This window comes from Ustilaginoidea virens, chromosome 1 (assembly GCF_000687475.1).
Source record: "Ustilaginoidea virens chromosome 1, complete sequence".
In the NCBI taxonomy this organism is placed as follows: Eukaryota; Fungi; Ascomycota; class Sordariomycetes; order Hypocreales; family Clavicipitaceae; genus Ustilaginoidea; species Ustilaginoidea virens.
In genome coordinates, this window is record NC_057316.1 from 5,005,919 (window position 1) to 5,021,048 (window position 15,130).

Below are 15,130 nucleotides of genomic sequence, written 5' to 3' on the forward strand. Positions count from 1 at the left end.
AGAAGCACTTCGCCCAGCCAGCCGCCTCTGGAACGGAGCAGACGGAGTCACAACAAGCGCCCTTTGCCTTGCTGTTCTCACATGCTTTGAACTCTGATAAGCGCCTGGTGGACGTCGAGGGACGCGCGATGCCGAGCAGAATCAGCTGATCTCCCCGTGTCGACGTGTCGACGTGTCGAGCTGTCGAGCGCACGAGGATCATCCGGGCTTGGCGGAGCATGAATCACCAACAACGCCGACCAAGAGCTCGTTAGCCATGTCGTTAGCGCCAACTGCCGGCACTGACGGGTCGGGTTCATCAGTCAGTTCATGGGCTCATGATGGTGTGCTGTGATTGATTGATTGGATTTCATTCATTCAATTCATTCATTGACCCAATGAGCCAGCGCGCTAGTCTGGGTACCGGCGGGGGGCACCGAAGTACTCGGTACTTGCGTCCGCCCCAAACCGCCCGCCGCCGCCCGCGTACCTCCCTTGCTTACCCGTACACAGGAACTTGCAAAACTCAAAACTGGAAGTCGACTCAGTCGAATTGCTCGTCTCCAATTCGTCTCCATCGCCAAGTCTCAAGTGCGCATGGGTGCATGATGGCATTGATTCCCCCTCCCCCCCCCCTCTCCTCAGTGTCTACGGAGCGTCGGGGAGGCAGGCTCTTCCTCCTGGCTTGTGGGCATGTGCCCTGCGCTGTGGGATTTCCCCTGGCAAATTTTTTCTTCCCTTGTTGTTCATTGGCAATTGGCAGGGAGATTACGCGGCTTGGCGGTGCCCGTTCCATCTATTATCCACAATCGCGCATCAAAAAACGCAGCCGCGGCTGTAGACCCAACAGATAGGCACCAGGGGGCGGGAAAAAAAAAAAGAACAGATCCAGCGAGCAGGGACCAACTCCCAAAAAAAAAAAAAAAAAAAAAAGAAAAGAAAAGAAAAGAAAGGTTAAAGACCCGAGACCATCAAGAGGTGAGAGCAGGGGTATATAGCGGCTACGCAACCGAAGGCGGTTGGGTTGGTTCCAGTTCGCCGACTCCGTCTTCGACCGACCCCATCCGACATCCGCCCCTTGCCGGTCCTTTATCTCCAGTCGTCGTCGTCTTCTTTTTTTTCCTCTTGCTTCCTTTTCCTTTTCCGTGGCTCCTTTTTTTTTTTTTTTTTTTTCTCCTTTGCTGTCTCTTGTCATCCTTCATCATCATTCTCAGTGCCCGTCTGCCGTGGCCAGGGGGCGATGACCGGCGCATCGTTGCTCATAAAACCGATAAAACCAGTCTACTCGGCCCCGGATACAAGTTCAACTTGACCTTGACCTTGTCCAAGACATCCATATCCATATCCATGTCGGACAAGTCATATCACGAAAGAGGCATCACCGTTCGCTGGCAGCCATCGTCCGCAGTGTACACATATGCGCATAATATATCGAGTACTCAGTATACATACTTTTAATCTTCATTTTTAATTTTTCTCTTTCTTTCCTTCGCTCCAAGTTCCAAGCTCCCAAGTTCCGAGCCTGGACGTCGTTGCAACATGGAGCGAGGCGGCGTGCGGGAGCTAGACCTTCGAAAATGTACTCCCGGGTCCGTCGCCCAGAGGGTTGGTTGTGTCCTGCCCGGGTTGCGAAGCAGTGCTGGTAAGCTGCCTCTCCTTGTCTTGTTGTCGTTGACTGGCACTTGCCTCTTGTCTCTTGTTCCTCCTCTTCCCCCCTTCTTCAATGGTGGTGGATGGGCGGGTGGTTGATGCGTGGCCATGCCATGTTCTCTCTTTGCTTTCCCGTTTCTGGCCTCGTCGTCATCCCTTATGCGCAACGGGACCTAAGCGGGTCTGGACGCTGAACCCTTTCGCTTTCTTTTTCTCCCTTGACCAGACTTCACCTGTCAACCTGCTCAATCTGGGTTTAGTGGCCAAAGCTGGCTTGCCCAACTAGGGTCTTGAAACGCAAGGGACGTGGTGACATGATCCCAGCAAGTCTCGCCCTGCAGTTCTAACTGCTGAATCCTGGTCATGACACCGTATCTTGTCCTCAATTCCACGGATTTTCCCAGCTCGCCATGTCTGACGAGTCATCTTGCGTTTGGCGATTCAAGTAGTCCGGCGCTACACGGTATAGTGTGAATCGGCAAAGGCAGGGGCACCAGGCACCAGGCACCAGGCACCTCGGCTCGTATCCAAAACACCTGCATTTATGCGTCCTTTTTTCCGAATCGTCCAATGCTAACTTGCTGGCCGCCGGAAATCAGCCTTCTTTACATGTCTCAGAGCAAACCTCGTGCTGTCACCGTCAGCCCTCTCCAATTTCAACACACCTTATCTGGAACCATTTTCACCGTTGCCGCCACGATCCAAACCCTCGCCATGTCCCCGGGTCCTTGTCGCCAATGAACCTCTAGTCTCTTTCCACGACATTCCAACTCTGTCCCTCGACGCTCTCGAGAGCCAAGATGCTAAGAGCGAGGGTCTCCGTCTCATAGCCGACTCGGTATCCGAGATGCGCCCACGTGCTGCCAAGGCAGTCGTCTTCCATCCTCTCTGTCTTGCCGCCATGGCTGCTTCATGGCTTGCCCTGCATCGGTTAGTCTATGCGTCTGACCCGGAGAAAGACGCTGCTCGCGCACTCATGCTGGCCAGTGGCATCACCATGCTATACGTAGCTGCCGTCCGCTTTGTCAGCTGCGGCTACGTCAAGCTCGCAGACAGAATCGGCCTGGACTGGCTGCGAGCCGAGTATGGCGGAGAGCGCGACGTGATCCTCGGTGCGAGGGTGGGAGACTCTCTGGTCGGAGCCTTGGTGCTGCGACTTGAATCCAAGGGGCCTGCTGCCGCATCTCCCAAGCGCAAGAGTCGCAGCCGCAGCCGCTGCCGCAGCCGCAGCGTCAGCCTCAAAGGCGGCAAAGGCATCATCAGAGCATGGACCGTTGCACCAAAACACCGAGGACAAGGCGTCGGCAGGGACTTGCTGAACGAAGCAGTACGGCTGACCAGGGACCGCTGTGGCAAAGATGCGCAGGTCGGCTTTGCCCAGCAGCATGCCCACAGCGTCATGATAATGCCGAGCATGTTTAACAAATCTTTTCGAAGAGATGAGGCTCGTGCTGCCAAGGCGCTGGATGTTGCCGTCGCTGAGTGGGATGTGACGAGGAAGAAGAAGAGGTAGATGCTGCTGAATGAAAGCTTTGCCTAGGTAGCTTTGGCTCCCATGTCGGTCGGCTTTGAATACCTTCCCCAAGGGCATAACTAGGGGCATGTCTTCATCCGTGACTTGTTTCCATAATTGGCAAGGTAACCCACGGATTACAGAAAAAGCGGAACGTAAGGGACTTGGGTTGGTTTCACATTTTTTTCATGATACCCAGCTTTAAAGAGCCATTCATGTTATACAAATTCCATCGTTGAGAGCAAATGCAAATCTGCCCGTTGGCATATCTCGTCCAACATTCGTCATTTCACACATCCAGTTGAGCCCTGTCAAAAAACAGTTGATGTGTGGCGCGCATCATAAAAAAGTACGACAGCAAAAAATAACAAAATAGCTAAAAAAATAATGAGAAAGAGCAAAGAAGTGTGGGGAAGGAAAAAGTGTCATTTCAACGTGTCGGCTTTTAAAAAAAAAGGGAAACATGGGCCGGGTATATGCAATAGCGAGCGCAAAGGCCAGCGCAAAGGCCAGCTCAACAGCTCAGGAATTTCACGGTTTACCTGGCCATCCCAGGGTGTGGTGTACAGGACAAGACCTCGTGCAGGCCAACCAAAGGCATGGGAAATCTGTCTCATGATAATTTCACTGTGGCATTCATGTATTCAAAGCCGTAAATCGGGCGGCCGAATCGCTTCAGAGCGTGAACGACCTGGGCCGCGATAGAGTTAGTCTTCCATATGCAGGCGGGCTCGCATGGTTGTTGGAGAACGTACGTCATCCACCGTGACGGTTTGGGCGCCCCTATACTCGACGTACGTAACGCAGAGGCGCAGCACCTAGATAGCGAGGAAGAAGACGCGTTAGACAGGACAAAAATACAGGAAATGAAAAAAGGGAGAAGAAGACAGGGTACTATCGGAGGAGGGGGGAGAAGTGCGAATATTGGTACGTACAGCTTCCAGTCGCTCTTTGAGGGCCGTCCTGGCCTCTTCGTATATAGTAGCGCTGATTCTTTTGACGCCGCCTCGGCGGGCCAGCCGTCTGTTTACAGGTCGCATTCGTGTTAGGATAAACTCAAGACAAGCGATTACGCCCACAAGCGGTATAGACCGGGAAACTTCATGTTTGGAAGACTTGCCGAATCGCAGGTTTTGCTTGGTTAAATCAGCAAACGGCGTCATGCAATGGCATGGATGAAGCACGGAAAACACTTACTTATGCCGTGGATGGTGTCTCTCAAGATCTTGCGACTGGAAAGACCAGAGAGTCAGTAGGCCCCTCATGTAGGAGCGCTGCGAGGAATAGAAGAAAGAGAGGGAAAATGCATACTGCCGCGATCGCGCAATGCCATGAGTCTTGCCCCCAACGCCTAATTGTTTCCCGCCGTGCGGCCCAGCCTGTGAACCAACCTTTGCCCCGGTCTTGGGAACGGTCTTGGAGCTGGTAAAACTAGGCCAATTGGATCTGACTCCTCCTCTGGAAGCTACCGTGGGGGGCATCGTCGTCCTGGGCCTCCTTTTCTCACCCCTGATGATCACTTGGAGGGGTGGCATTGGTGATGAGAGCGCGATAGCTGCGGGCTAAAGGGCAACAGAGATGCTGAGGCGTTTGGGCGTTGTGGAAACCCTGCGCGCCCGAGCTGTTGGACTGAACTTGGTTGCCGCGGAGAGGATGCGAACGCTTGGAAGAGAGACGCGCGAGCCGGTTAAAGAGGGCGGGCAAAACGGTCCTTTGTTGTGAAGCTGGTATGGAGGTGACGTGAGTTGCACGTGAGGACGAGGTGAGGTGGAGGCGATGAGGACGGTGGAGGTGGGGTGGTGTTTGTTGACAGGTGCGAGGATCACAAAAGTGGCGAACGTCGATAGAGGCGCCGAAGTTTTTCCGCAGGGCATCACAGAGATCCCCACTCACGTGAGTTTCGCCCGCCCACACAAACAGCCATTTACCAAATTCCGCCAAAACTCCCTTCCCGCTGTTTGTTCCAGCTGATCGATTCCCTCATCCACATCAAACCGCCCAACCAGACTCCATCACCATGGGTAAAGTTCACGGATCTCTCGCCCGTGCCGGTACGTCGTTCTCGAGTCTCGTCACCTGCGAATCGTACACTAACCAGTCCGTCTGCATACAGGCAAGGTCAAGTCTCAGACCCCCAAAGTACGAATCTGCCGAACCCCTCCTCTCCCTCTCCGCCGTCGGAAAAAGCGACTGCTGTCTTCTACCACGATATGCGATCAACGGTGACTGACTGAATTTTTTTTTTTTTTTGGTCTTCTGTGCGAATAGGTTGAGCCCCAGGAGAAGGCCAAGCTCCCCAAAGGCCGTGCCCTCAAGCGCCTCAAATACACCCGACGATTCGTCAACGTCACCCTCACTGGTGGCAAGAGAAAGGTGAGCGCCCAGCTAGTCATGGGAGCGCGCGGGATGGAAAATTCGGGACTAATGACTTGGTGTAGATGAACCCCAATCCTGGCTCGTAAACTGGGTAGGAGGGGGGTGCAGTAGATTTGCGTTGGAGAATGGCGGAACCACCGTTTGTTTCCTCATGGCTAGTGTGAAATTCCGGCGGGACAGGATATGGGAGCAAGTCGGGTCGATCGATAAGCTTAGCACCTCGCATCTACGACTTGGTGCGACAGAAAGCGCGGCGACTTGACTCGGCGTACGGTGTCGTTCGTCAATACAATAGCATTCATGGCGAAAGCTCTCTGGCAATGGTGCACAAATGTCGCGTGATTGTGTGAGCCTCACGACTGCTAAATCCGGATGGCCAGTCGCCAAACAGCTGGTGTTCCAGCGTGGTTCGTCGATTTCAGTAACCATGCTCTAACCCTCTGAGTTTGCGCCCTCTCAGATGGGGCCCTTTCATACGACACCTTTTGCCATTACATTTTTGTAATTCTGTAGACGTCGTTGCATCCCTATCCCGTAACCCTGCGAATTATCGTGTCACTTTGGCCGCATTCCCGCTTCATCCTTCCAGGTCAGCAAAATCACGTGACTCTCTCAGCCGCCTGCCCCACGGTCCCTGAAGGATCTTGCAAGGTCTCGCAACGGGGATTATGCGGCACCATTCAGGCATCGCAATTTCCTACCCATCAATATAGCTCGTCATGGCCGACCTAGAAATGGACGTCGACCAGTCTGCGCCCTCAGCTCGCAATGAGTCAGAAATGCAAACTCACGCCAAAGCCACGGCCGTCCGATCCATCGAAGGCTGGATCATCATGGTCACGAATGTTCACGAAGAAGCTGACGAGGAGGCGATACAAGATAAGTTCGGGGACTACGGCGAGATAAAAAACTTGCATTTGAATCTAGACCGGAGAAGCGGCTATGTCAAGGTACACCATGCAGATGCTGCAAAAAGAAAGAAAGAAAGAAAGAAAGAAAGAAAAAAAATCTGTGCTGGGAATGGAGCCAAAGAGCTAATAATCTCTGTGGTAGGGCTACGCTCTGATCGAGTACGCTACGCTGGAAGAAGCCCGGGCAGCTATTGATGGTGCCCACGACACGAAACTACTAGATCAGACGGTTCTGGTGGACTTTGCGTTTGTGAGGCCACCGCCCGGGAAGGGAGGGCGCGGAGGAAGGGCTGGTGCTGGCGGCAGGCGGCAGAGGAGCAGGAGCAGGAGCAGGAGCCCTGCCGCAAGGGATGAAGATGAATGAGACTTTTGACATGTAGAAGCGGGAGCATGCCAGGGGAAAGGGTTAGAAGCCGATGTGCTTTGAGAGCAACGTCGGCGTGTCTATTTTGCAACGACGAGGTAAGCAAGACTGTTGACTGGAACTGTGTGAGGAGGAGGGGCTAACATTGATAGAATGACTCTTGGGCTGAAGAGACAGCCGTGAAAGGGATTACATTTCCCGCCGGGGCCGGAGATGGGCTCTCATTATTCTGCCTGGAAATTAATCCTGCATAGTTCCGGAAACGCATCGACGGCGTATAGTTAGACTATTTGAGGCGCTGGAGAAAGGACAATGCTACTCAATACTTTGAGAAGCAGGCACTTGCAGAATATATGAACGCATGATTGTCACTCCTTGTGAACCGTATAACTTGATTCCGAGGCCCCGTCTACTCATGCTCAGATGGGCACAACGTCTCGGTTGTTTTCGGCAGCATCCATCCCCATCGATCGCTTCCCAGATCATGGTGCCACGTACATACGCCCCCTTCCAAGTCAGCGGTAGAATAACAGCATATCCGCTACAATTGAGAACAGGCAAATACGCGTGATGATGTTACATATCTCTGTCCAGTCGATGCCATATCGAGATCCGGAAATGAGTATCCGTGCAAAAGCCTCGTGGTACGGCAATCTTGCCAGGACAGAGACAGAAGAATAATGTTACCTGTACGGAGTATCTATCGCACACACGTCCATTGGCGTGAGGGGTCCCAGGGGTACCAGGCACGGTCGGTCATGACACGCAAGACCTTTCGCCGCGGCAAAACAATAGTACCAGACTGTATCAGACCAGCAACACAAAAGGTGACATAAGGTAGTGAGTGAACAGAGAGGCCCTGCTGTGGCCCGCGAGCCTTGAAGGAAGGCCCCACCCGAGCTGTTCCTTCCTCGACTCCACCCCCCGTGCCGTCTTCCGTCTTCCCCATCGCCTCTACAGCCTCGTGCATTACAAGATCTGAACCACCTTTAGTGCCCCCCCCCCCCCCCCCCCCCCCTGCATTCAACACTGCCCTATTGCTGCAGTAAATGAAGACGCGAAATCCTGGTTTCGCGTGCCTCCGATGGCGCCCATAGTGTCGCTGCACCGCCGCCACCATGTACAATCGCGAGTCCAAGATTATGCGGAAGCTCCTCGGTAAGGCGGCGCCAGACTCGGCGACGGGAGATTTGGCTTCGATAACCGGCACCACCACGCCTATACCGACCTCGTACCGCCCTTCAAAGTCCCAAGACGCCGCTTACTCTGCCGGAGTACCCATTTCCTGCTTTGACGTTTCTCCAGACCGACGCGCCGTCATTCTTGGAGGTCCCCATATCCTCCAGACAATAGTGCTCGATGATCCCTCGAGCTCCAACTTCGTCTTCAACGACGGCATTGATATCCGAACAGCCATCACGACGCGGCAGTCCACCGGACCACGGCAAAACGTCGTCGCGGACCAGCTCAACATAGCAGACGTAAAGTGGCACAACGGCTCCCATATTTACACCGCGTGCGCCAGTGGCAAGGTCTTTTCCTACGACCTCACTCGAATTGGCGCTGGAGATGCTGAACCGTTGGAATACATTCTCATGCACGAAGATTCACGTCAAATCAATAGTCTGGACATCAACCCCCACCTGAATTCCTGGTTGCTGACTGGCGGACAAGATGGGACTGCTCGAGTATTCGACTCTAATGTGACCACGCCAGCAAGACATGGAGTCAGCTTCCGACAACGATTCGCGCCGCTCCGGTGTATTGACCCAATCAAGCAAGTTCAATGGTCGCCCCGGCAGGGTCACGAGATGGCCTGCTGCACAGAAAGCGGTGTCGTGATGAAGTGGGATGTGCGACAGCCATCGAGGCCGGTTTTAAGAATCAACGCACATGAGAAGGCATGCTCCGCCATCGCATGGCACCCCGACGGAGCTCATCTCATCAGCGCCGGACGGGACGCCAGGATCCATACCTGGGACCTGAGCAACACGGCTGACAAGCGCCAAAAGCCCAAATACACCATTTCCGTCCCGGCGCCAGTGGCTGCTGTTGCATGGAGGCCTGGCCTGTGGTCCGCGAGTGCCCAGGCGAGGCGAGTTGCCCAGATCGCAGTCACGTATGATGAGACGAGCAGCCGCCGATATGGCCTTTCGGCCGTTCACATTTGGGATTTTGCCCGGCCAACCATGCCCTATAAAGAGATGGACAGCTTCGAGACGTGTCCTTCGGCTCTGGCGTGGCAAGACCAGGATATGCTGTGGACCGTTGGGCAGGACGGCCACTTCAACCAGCGTGATGTCGCCTTTGCTCGAAGGGTCATCGATCGCCAGTCCACTTCTGCCATGGCATTTTCTCCAAGGGGCGACGCGTTCGTGCTACTAGACGAGCGTTCGCAGTCGCAGCGACCACGGCTACTGGGTGCTCACCACTCCGAGGTAATGCACCGTCCGACATACAGTCCGAGTCAAGGGAATCCAGGGTTGAGCCTCAGTCGGAGCGACTCGGAAGACGACGTGTTGGGGAGCTTTTTGGCGCCCCGTCGAAGAGTCCCTCGGAATAGACGACTGAGTGGACGGGGCGGGGTGCCGTTGAGCACAACACCGCCATCTGGGGCAAGCTCGTTTCCCGACGACTTTAGGCAGACTCTCGGCCTGGAGCAGTCGGTAAACATTACGGGGCTGTTCAAGCTCCAGCAGGCCATGTCCTTTGGACATGTACCTGCTGCCGTACCCGTGCAAGTTTATCACTTTCTATCTGCCGCGTACCTTGACTCTCTCAGATTGGAGCTTCCGTATGTAGAAGGCGGCAGACCTTTGATCGAACGAGTGGGCATCATTATGGAGCAGTACGCCAAAGCTGCCGAGGTAACCAACCTGTATCGGCTGGCGCAGACGTGGCGAATCCTGGCCTTTGCCACGAATGTCCTTCTAAAACGCCGGGCGCAGTACCATTTCGAGACGCGCGTCGGTCAGTTTCAGAAGCTTCAAGTTGACGACGGCCTCAAACGAGCAGACCGGCTACAGGGCCCCGACCCGATGTACGCGCATGGGGATGATGCTCGGGGGCGAGCTGCGGGGCAAAGAGGGAGCGTGGACAGCCGATTCCACTCCATTCGTTCGCTACTGGCGGAGGAAATCGAAAGTACATCAAACGTGCCCACGCCGGTCGCGAGACCAGCAGACAGCAGTCACAATGCGCGAAGCCTTGATCAAGACGTAATGGCGCACCAGCACGGCAAAAGACTGTCACCGATCATGGAGCCGGAAAGCCTCAGTCTAGGTCCTGCTGCTCACGAATCCCTACTCACGCCTCAGGGTCCCCGGAAGCGGCACGATTCGCAGCCGATATCAGTGGGCAGCGAGCGGACTGAAGAGTCTGATGATATTTCATGTACGGAAGGATATGACTTTTACGATGCTGAGGCACTGGCAAAAGCAATCGATGTGCCCATGACAGCGGGAAAGGTTGGCGGCAAGGATCTTGCGTTCAGAGGAAGGGCGGCGAGCAGGAAGGATTCGGACGAAGGGTTTGGGCAAATGTTTTCCATCTCAAATGGCACCAGGAGGTCTGCAAGAACAGGCTCCAGCGGAGATGTGTTTGCGCGGCCTCGTTTCCTCCGAAATCAGTCCGACGATGCGGAGAGGGAAGAGAGCGGGGCATCGAGCGCGGATTCGCACGTCTCGTCCCAGGCACTGGCCGAAAAACATGGACGACAGGTTCGCCTGGGAGACTCGACGGAAGAGGTTTTCATGATTTCGCAAACGACAAGGACGGACGAAAGCGACCCATCTCAGACGTCGCACATGTCACGGGACACGGACGGCGACGAGTCCAACGAGCGATTGCGCAACTCGGCCGCAGCAGGATACCATGGCGGACTCTCTCCGAGTGCCAAGAAGAAGGGAAGGAAGAGGGAGGCGACATCTCCACGATGTGATGCCCGCCCGTATATCGTCGAAACAGACTATCTACCTTGGGAATACGACCCTCCGTATCCGCACCCGTTGAGCGGCAGCCAGGACGCGAGGGGGAAAAAAGGCTCGACGTCCCCGCTCGATCCGCACAGCCTCGTGCTTCGGGCCCTGGACTTTGAGTCGAAACACTCGGCGCTGAACGCGTCGGCCATGATTATGTTGCTCAAACCGCTGTTGCCCGAGTCCGTCATCGACGGCCACCGAGCGAGGGCGATTCTCCTGCAACACCACCGGCGGCTGACGCAGATGAGCCTGTTTGTAGAAGCAGCGCTCCTTCGCAACCTGTGCGTGCAAGGGTGGCCCGAGGGATTCCCGGATTGGGGAGAGAAGTATGCCTACATCTTTGGCGGCGCGCAGCAAGGTGACAAGATGGGACTGCTGTGCGAATCTTGCCGAAAGCCACGGGAAGTTGATCCGGCGGCGGGGGCCGAGGCGGTTTGGACGTGCCAAAGATGCGGCAGTATCATGGGGCCGTGCCCGGTATGCGGGCACCGCAGAGCGGAACGTCCGGCGCACATTCCCGAGGATATTCTGCCGGGTCCGTCGGAGCTCGAGTCGGAGAGGTGGTTGACATTGTGGTGGTACTGTCCCGGGTGCGGGCACGGCGGGCACGCCTCTTGCCTGCAGCTGTGGCATGGGGCGTCCGAGGCCAGGTCGGTCGAGGACCCGGGGGCACAGTTCAGCGACGGGTGCTGCCCCTCTGATGGGTGCGGGCACGCATGCCTTCCAGGCAGGTACCGTGGCGAGACAATGGCGGCGCGGTCCGACGAAGTTGGCCGAGCGGCGGTGGACACCAGTCGCGCCAGAGAAGAGGCCAAGCCGGGCAGCCGGGGGGCCAGTCGACGGTCGAGCCCGGGCGCGAGCTTTGAGCGCAGCGTGAGGAGCGATGCGAACGACGTGGTGCCGCAGAGCAAGGCGGTGGGCGTGGCAAGAGAGGCACTAAACAAAGGAGGGGGGGGCGGCCTCGGCGGCGGCGGCGGCGGCGGCGGCGGCGGCGGCGGCGGCGGCATACTAAGCTCGAGTCCAGGGCGGTCCACGGTGACGGTGGACAGGGAACGGAGGAAGAGCGTCAAGTTTGCGAGGACGGACCGCTGATTCCCAGCTTCGCGACGAGTAGACGGGCACCCGTGCCTTTGATTTCTGGCTGACGCAGTGTGCGCAAGGTGCATGCAGTGAGTGATGCAGGAAGGATCTGTCAAGGGTTGGCAATGCTGCCACGGCTACCGCGGCTACCGCGGCTACCACGTGGAATGGCGTTTTTGTCGACATTGACCAGAGTTGTCATGATATTAGTCATGACAACACAAAAAAAAAAAAAAAGGGGGGGGGGGGGGGGGGGGGGGGTCGACGGCAAAGGAGACTTGTCCCTCTGTGAGTCATAGACTTACCTGAAAGCCAGAAAATCGACAGCAGCAACCAAGGATCGCCTCGTCCGAAGGCCACTCTGTCGACAGTCAACCAACGACGACCGTGGCGTCCGTCAATCCTGCAACTACAACTGTCCTTTTTGTTGAAGCTTCAAGGCCTGCCGCCACCTCGACCGAAACGAGCCGCCGCAGCGCGAAAGTAAGCTTTTCAAAGGGGCAGGGTCCTGTAGCACGCCTTACCCAAAGTAGGTGACGGGAAAAGTCAAGCCAAGCCAAGCCAAGCCCAAAGGAAATCGACGGGGTCCGGGAGGTTGATGCCAAGGAGACAAAAATAGAAGCAGGCAGCTTGCCTCATCGGCGACCAGACAGCCAGTTATCGCCGGCGAATGCGCTGACTCGCTCGAAGGCCGCGAAGGTTGACGGCGGGGACCGAGGAGGGGGGGGGCGGCTTCACGGCTGAAACTAGCTTACGAGAGGGCTGGCAACAGCCGGGCGATTTAGTTGGAATGCGGGATGGTGCAGGCGACGAGGTCGGCCAGCGCGAGAGCTTCTCCCCATCCCGGGTGGGCCTAGTGAGGGCAGGCCGGGCCCGTATACCGACAGGCCAGCCAATGGCATTACACAGATTCCGGTGGTGGTGGAAGGCGGGGCCTTAGCGGAGACGTCAGAACCCGGGTGGCGGCCCAACGGCCAGCGGCGGCCCACGTGTATTACTAGGCGGATTCGTAGCCTACTACTAATGAGCAATGAGCAGCAAGCCTCTGGAGATGATGTGGTTGCAAAAATAGAAACAGGCCAAGAATCCAAATCGTCAACAAAAGATGTCGGCGTCAACGAGGAGACGGAAGTGTCGACGAGAGATGTATAAAGAGGAGGCATGTTTTCGCCTTTTTCCTGGTCTCAATTCTTCATCAAACACAAACAACTTTCATCGACTCATCTGTTGCGAATTGCATCCCTTTTTTTTTTAAAAAGAAAAAAAAACAAAGTCCTTGCATTGCGGCATAAGCGAAGAAAAAAAAAAGTACCACCCGCTCACAGCCTCTTCTCTTCTTTTCTTCTTCTTCTTTTTTTTTATATTTCCCCTTTTATTTCCTTTTGGTAACACTTGTGTATCATTTTTTTTATTTTTGAAAAAGCACAAAATCATACAGAGGAATTAAGGAAAAAAAATCAATCCGGCAAAATGCACTTCAACCAGATCGCCCTCTCCCTTGCCGCGTATGTTGCAGCCCCCCATCATCCCCTTGACCGTTGGAAACCTCGCCAGAGAGCTAACTCCCGTGTCTGTCTGGCAGTGCAAGCCTGTCGTCTGCGACGGTCATCGTCCCTTCTGCGGACCCTGGGCGCTACGTGGACCCTGGGTTCTACGTGGAGGACCCCAACTCCGTAGGCGGCCAGTATCCTGACGGCCGTGTCCCTGGGAGCGTCGTCGTTGTCAAGCCAACCGGCCCGGGGAACGTTATTATCCAATCCGCGGACCCTGGGCGCCGCGTGGACCCTGGGTTCTACGTGGAGGACCCCAACTCCGTAGGCGGCCAGTATCCTGACGGCCGTGTCCCTGGGAGCGTCGTCGTTGTCAAGCCAACCGGCCCGGGGGGCGTCGTCATCCTCACCGCGCCCCGACCGCAACCAACCGGCCCGGGGAACGTTATTATCCACTCCGCGGACCCTGGGCGCCGCGTGGACCCTGGGTTCTACGTGGAGGACCCCAACTCCGTAGGCGGCCAGTATCCTGACGGCCGTGTCCCTGGGAGCGTCGTCGTTGTCAAGCCAACCGGCCCGGGGGGCGTCGTCATCCTCACCGCGCCCCGACCGCAGCCAACCGGCCAGAAGCCGTCCATCATCACCGTCCCCAACCAGAAGCCGTCCATCATCACCCTCCATGCACAGAAGCCGTCCATCATCACCGTCCCCGCCCAGAAGCCGTCCATCATCACCATCCATGAGCAGAAGCCGACCATCATCACCGTCCCCGGCCCGAAGCCGTCCGTCATCACCATCCATGAGCTGAAGCCAACCATCATCACCATCCCGGCCAAGCAACCGTCCATCATCACCATCCATGAGCCGAACCCGACCAAGCCGGCCCGTGTCTTCACCAACTGTGCCGTGACCCGCACGCAGACTGTCTACGCTGGCAAGGAGGCCGGCTGCCCATATAACCCTGATTCTATGCTGTGCATTGCCGACGGTACGTGTTTGCATGCTGTTTTCTCCTCATCGCCCTCCTTCTCTCCTCCCTGTCCGCCCTCCCTTTTGCCGCGCTGGCGGGAAGGAAGAAAGAACCCAAGCTAAATTGATTTCGCAGACGCCATCACTCTCCCCTGCGGATGCACCAGCGCCACCGCGATCGCGACTCCCATCACCACCGCCTGCGCCCCGTCGAACGGCGCCTTCAACTGCCGCACCGCGTATCCCTTCACCAAGACCGCCCAGTGCTAAGCTGGAGGGTTGGTCCTCGCGAACGGGCATACGCAGATTGCGTCGAGCAAAGAGCTCTTGGTTGTTAGAATTCATTAAAATAGACAAGAATGATTGTCGGCACTGTCGTTATTGCATAAACCTTTTTAGATTTAGGTTACACTTGTTGCTTTTTTTTTTTTTTAATACGCTCGCTAGACTCTGAGTCAATAACATATATACAGTGCGCGTTTTTAGTTCCCTTGGTTGCATCGAGCAAAGAGCTCTTGGTTGGCATTGGGGTTAGACAAAATTATTTTTTGACATTGTGATAATTGCATATATACCTTTTCATTTAGATTGAGATTCGCGTAATTCGGCATCTTGAAAGAGACTGAATAGACTTTGAATCAACACCAATACATACAGTGCGCCTTCTTAGTTCCCTCAGGAGCAAAATACATGGTGATTTGGACCTTGGCATGTGAAAGAGTCATGGTAGTGATATTGTGCATTCCGGACCAGTAAACGGCAATGTCCCTGACAGGGCCTTCTACCAGTGCATGTGCGGGTGGATTCCTCTGCGTCAC

General features: G+C 55.6%; 6 protein-coding genes across 6 annotated transcripts; 5 read left to right on the forward strand and 1 right to left on the reverse strand.

The window, feature by feature from the left end:
• Positions 1-1,518: 1,518 nt before the first annotated feature.
• Positions 1,519-3,142, forward strand: UV8b_01114 (uncharacterized protein; the record flags this gene model as incomplete). The annotated part of the gene is made up of 2 exons (XM_043138612.1): positions 1,519-1,621; positions 2,229-3,142. The coding sequence occupies 2 exons, from the start codon at positions 1,519-1,521 to the stop codon at positions 3,140-3,142; spliced, it is 1,017 nt and encodes a 338-aa protein (XP_042994546.1).
• Positions 3,143-3,755: 613 nt separating this feature from the next.
• On the reverse strand, positions 3,756-4,677 carry UV8b_01115 (uncharacterized protein; the record flags this gene model as incomplete). The annotated part of the gene is made up of 6 exons (XM_043138613.1): positions 3,756-3,833; positions 3,898-3,960; positions 4,078-4,165; positions 4,263-4,278; positions 4,340-4,374; positions 4,454-4,677. The coding sequence occupies 6 exons, from the start codon at positions 4,675-4,677 to the stop codon at positions 3,756-3,758; spliced, it is 504 nt and encodes a 167-aa protein (XP_042994547.1).
• A 482-nt stretch (positions 4,678-5,159) lies between these two features.
• UV8b_01116 (uncharacterized protein) lies at positions 5,160-5,604 on the forward strand (the record flags this gene model as incomplete). Its single annotated transcript, XM_043138614.1, has 4 exons — positions 5,160-5,193; positions 5,256-5,281; positions 5,411-5,515; positions 5,581-5,604. 4 exons carry the CDS (start codon positions 5,160-5,162, stop codon positions 5,602-5,604), a joined length of 189 nt encoding a protein of 62 aa, XP_042994548.1.
• Positions 5,605-6,237: 633 nt separating this feature from the next.
• UV8b_01117 (uncharacterized protein) lies at positions 6,238-6,793 on the forward strand (the record flags this gene model as incomplete). Its single annotated transcript, XM_043138615.1, has 2 exons — positions 6,238-6,468; positions 6,572-6,793. 2 exons carry the CDS (start codon positions 6,238-6,240, stop codon positions 6,791-6,793), a joined length of 453 nt encoding a protein of 150 aa, XP_042994549.1.
• A 1,118-nt stretch (positions 6,794-7,911) lies between these two features.
• Positions 7,912-11,865, forward strand: UV8b_01118 (uncharacterized protein; the record flags this gene model as incomplete). The annotated part of the gene is made up of 1 exon (XM_043138616.1): positions 7,912-11,865. One exon carries the CDS (start codon positions 7,912-7,914, stop codon positions 11,863-11,865), a length of 3,954 nt encoding a protein of 1,317 aa, XP_042994550.1.
• A 1,458-nt stretch (positions 11,866-13,323) lies between these two features.
• UV8b_01119 (uncharacterized protein) lies at positions 13,324-14,582 on the forward strand (the record flags this gene model as incomplete). Its single annotated transcript, XM_043138617.1, has 3 exons — positions 13,324-13,358; positions 13,436-14,331; positions 14,449-14,582. The coding sequence occupies 3 exons, from the start codon at positions 13,324-13,326 to the stop codon at positions 14,580-14,582; spliced, it is 1,065 nt and encodes a 354-aa protein (XP_042994551.1).
• Positions 14,583-15,130: the final 548 nt, after the last annotated feature.